General features: G+C 42.0%; 1 protein-coding gene across 1 annotated transcript; it reads left to right on the forward strand.

Annotated features, from left to right (window-relative positions):
• Positions 1-614: 614 nt before the first annotated feature.
• LOC122812074 (heat shock cognate 71 kDa protein-like) lies at positions 615-3,009 on the forward strand. The gene has a single exon (XM_044084341.1). The coding sequence runs from the start codon at positions 707-709 to the stop codon at positions 2,618-2,620; it is 1,914 nt and encodes a 637-aa protein (XP_043940276.1). The 5' UTR covers positions 615-706; the 3' UTR covers positions 2,621-3,009.
• Positions 3,010-3,249: the final 240 nt, after the last annotated feature.

Genomic DNA, 3,249 nt, shown 5'->3' on the forward strand with positions numbered 1-3,249 from the left:
ACATTATAGCCATAAAATATTTATCAGCTCTACGACATACGCAATAATTAAAAGCATTTACACAAACATCGCCATCCTATCACATTACCTGTCATTTTAGCCTCCGAATTACAAACGGGTGAAACCCCATAGCAAGTACCAAACTTATAGTTCACGTCCTGTGCTAGACATTTTAGTAATTTTTTTCTTTCGTCACCTAAATTGGAAAACTACTTCATGTACTACTTAAAACACAACTAACAAAGAATTTTCGTGAGTGCATGGCAACGAATTTATCACAAAAAATACATTCCCGAAAAAAAACCGCGAGTAGTATAATAAACACTTGGCCATTACAAAAGGAAACCGTACATATGTGTAAGACAACACATACATCTTAAAAATAGACACTCTCGAAAAATAACGAACAATCCCGAATAATATCATACATTCATAGGCTTCAAAGGGCATACTTTCTGGACGTTTCGGGATATAGACAAATATGGTAAAAACAGGAGTTGCACAAAGAGTCGAAGTTTCCGGAAAGTGTGGTTAGTGTGACTTGATTGGCTGCCTATGTGACGTTCCCCTGGCGCCTTCAAGAGTTTAAATACGAGCTGCAGTTGCAAGGAGAGTAGTTTGTAGCTGTACGATTCCTGTTACGTTGTATTTATCGGCGGGGTTTTTATTATAAGTATTAAAGGTTATTGTATTGCGTGTAGCTAAAATGAACAAGTCAACAGCGATTGGTATTGATTTAGGTACTACGTATTCCTGTGTCGGTGTCTTCCAACATGGAAAAGTGGAGATTATTGCTAATGACCAAGGCAACCGAACAACTCCCAGTTACGTTGCTTTTACGGACACTGAGCGATTGATCGGCGATGCTGCCAAAAATCAGGTGGCCTTGAATCCTAGCAATACCGTTTTTGATGCGAAGAGACTGATCGGCAGAAAGTTTGATGACCCAATGATCCAGGCAGATATGAAACATTGGCCTTTTAAAGTGATATGTGACGGAGGAAAGCCCAAAGTACAGGTGGAGTACAAAGGCGAAACTAAATCCTTCAATCCTGAGGAGATTTCTTCAATGGTCTTGATTAAGATGAAAGAAACTGCTGAAGCTTATTTGGGGCACACTGTCACTAATGCTGTGGTTACTGTACCAGCATACTTCAATGACTCGCAGCGCCAGGCTACTAAAGATGCTGGAGTGATCGCAGGGTTGAACGTTTTGAGAATTATCAACGAGCCCACCGCTGCTGCAATTGCTTATGGACTAGATCAGAAAGGGAGAGGTGAGCGGAATGTCTTAATCTTTGACCTTGGTGGCGGTACATTCGATGTTTCTATTCTTACCATTGACGATGGAATATTTGAGGTGAAAGCAACAGCTGGAGATACACACTTGGGAGGTGAGGACTTTGATAACCGCATGGTGAGTCATTTCATTGAAGAGTTCAAGCGAAAGCACAAGAAAGATATCAGTCAAAATAAGAGGGCTGTGAGAAGACTGAGAACAGCTTGTGAGAGAGCGAAGCGTACCTTGTCTTCGAGCACTCAGGCTAGTATAGAAATAGACTCGCTTTTTGATGGTGTCGACTTTTATACATCCATTACTAGAGCTCGTTTTGAAGAGTTGAATTCTGACCTCTTTAGAGGTACGTTAGACCCTGTGGAGAAATCTTTGAAAGATGCTAAATTAGACAAGTCTAGTATTCATGATGTTGTCCTTGTTGGGGGGTCAACCCGCATCCCCAAGATTCAGAAACTTTTACAAGACTTTTTTAATGGCAGAGAGCTAAACAAGAGCATCAATCCTGACGAAGCTGTGGCCTACGGAGCAGCTGTGCAGGCAGCTATTTTGATAGGTGACAAATCCGAAAATGTCCAAGACTTGCTGCTTCTGGACGTCACTCCCCTTTCTCTAGGTCTGGAGACAGCAGGAGGCGTGATGACTGTGCTCATTAAGCGAAATACTACTATTCCAACCAAACAAACGCAAACTTTTACTACCTACTCTGATAATCAGCCTGGTGTCCTTATTCAGGTGTACGAAGGTGAAAGAGCAATGACAAAAGACAATAACCTCTTGGGCAAGTTTGAGTTAAGTGGAATCCCACCTGCCCCCCGTGGTGTTCCCCAGATTGAAGTTACATTTGATATCGATGCCAATGGGATCCTTAATGTGTCTGCTGTTGACAAAAGCACTGGCAAAGAAAACAAGATCACCATCACCAATGACAAAGGCCGGCTGAGCAAAGAGGATATTGAAAAAATGGTGCAGGAAGCAGAACGGTACAAAGCTGAGGATGAAGCCCAGAAACAGAAGATCACAGCCAAAAACAACCTGGAGTCTTTTGCTTTCAACATGAAAAGCAGTGTGAGTGATGACGGTATGAAGGACAAACTTAGTGAGGCGGACAGAAATAAAGTATTGGACAGGTGTAACGAAACCATTGCTTGGCTGGAGAAAAATCAGCTAGCTGATAAGGAAGAGTATGAACACCAGCTGAAAGAACTGGAGAAAGTCTGCAATCCCATCATTACTAAAATGTACCAGGGAGGTGTTCCACCGGGTGGGATGCCAACTGGGGGCCACCCTGGTAAAGATGGCCCCACCATCGAAGAAGTGGATTAAGGTTGCCCAAAAATGGCCAAAGTGAATCTTCTTGAAAGTACTGTCACAGTTGCATTGATGGAAGATAACTTGATGGCTAGCCTGGCCATACACTCTGTCATTTTTGTTTTAAAGATGCAGTAATGAGGGACTTTCCTTTATAGTTGACTGCGTTATTTAGTTTTCTGTTTGGCGGGGTTGGGGATAATGTCGAGTTACTGTTCATTGTTTTGGGAAAGCACTAGAGGACTAGCACTTGTGTATGAACAGCAGTATAGGAGCATTAATTTGTATGGTCAGCGTTGTACACGTTTTATCCGTTACAACTACTTGAAACTTTTGTGAATGCAGTGCTGTTTGTACTTGAAACTCTCAAGATTGTTTGCATTCTTAATAAATGTTGCAGCACATTCTGTGGCTTGACTGGTTTACATGTAGTGCTATTGACACCTTCTGAATTGCTTAAGCACTGTGTAATTGCAATAACTTCATAAAACTGACAGCGGATTAAAACCGGTCTATATAAACGCCATTGCTTACGGCGTCAGGACCCTTTTGACCTCGATTTACTTCCGCTGTCAGGTGTCTAACGACTGCTGGTGTAAAAATCTTAATCGCTGTAGTGACATCTATGTAGCACTTCATCTTTA

Source organism: Protopterus annectens, chromosome 9.part0, assembly GCF_019279795.1.
Source record: "Protopterus annectens isolate FY-2018-M chromosome 9.part0, PAN1.0, whole genome shotgun sequence".
NCBI lineage: Eukaryota > Metazoa > Chordata > Ceratodontiformes > Protopteridae > Protopterus > Protopterus annectens.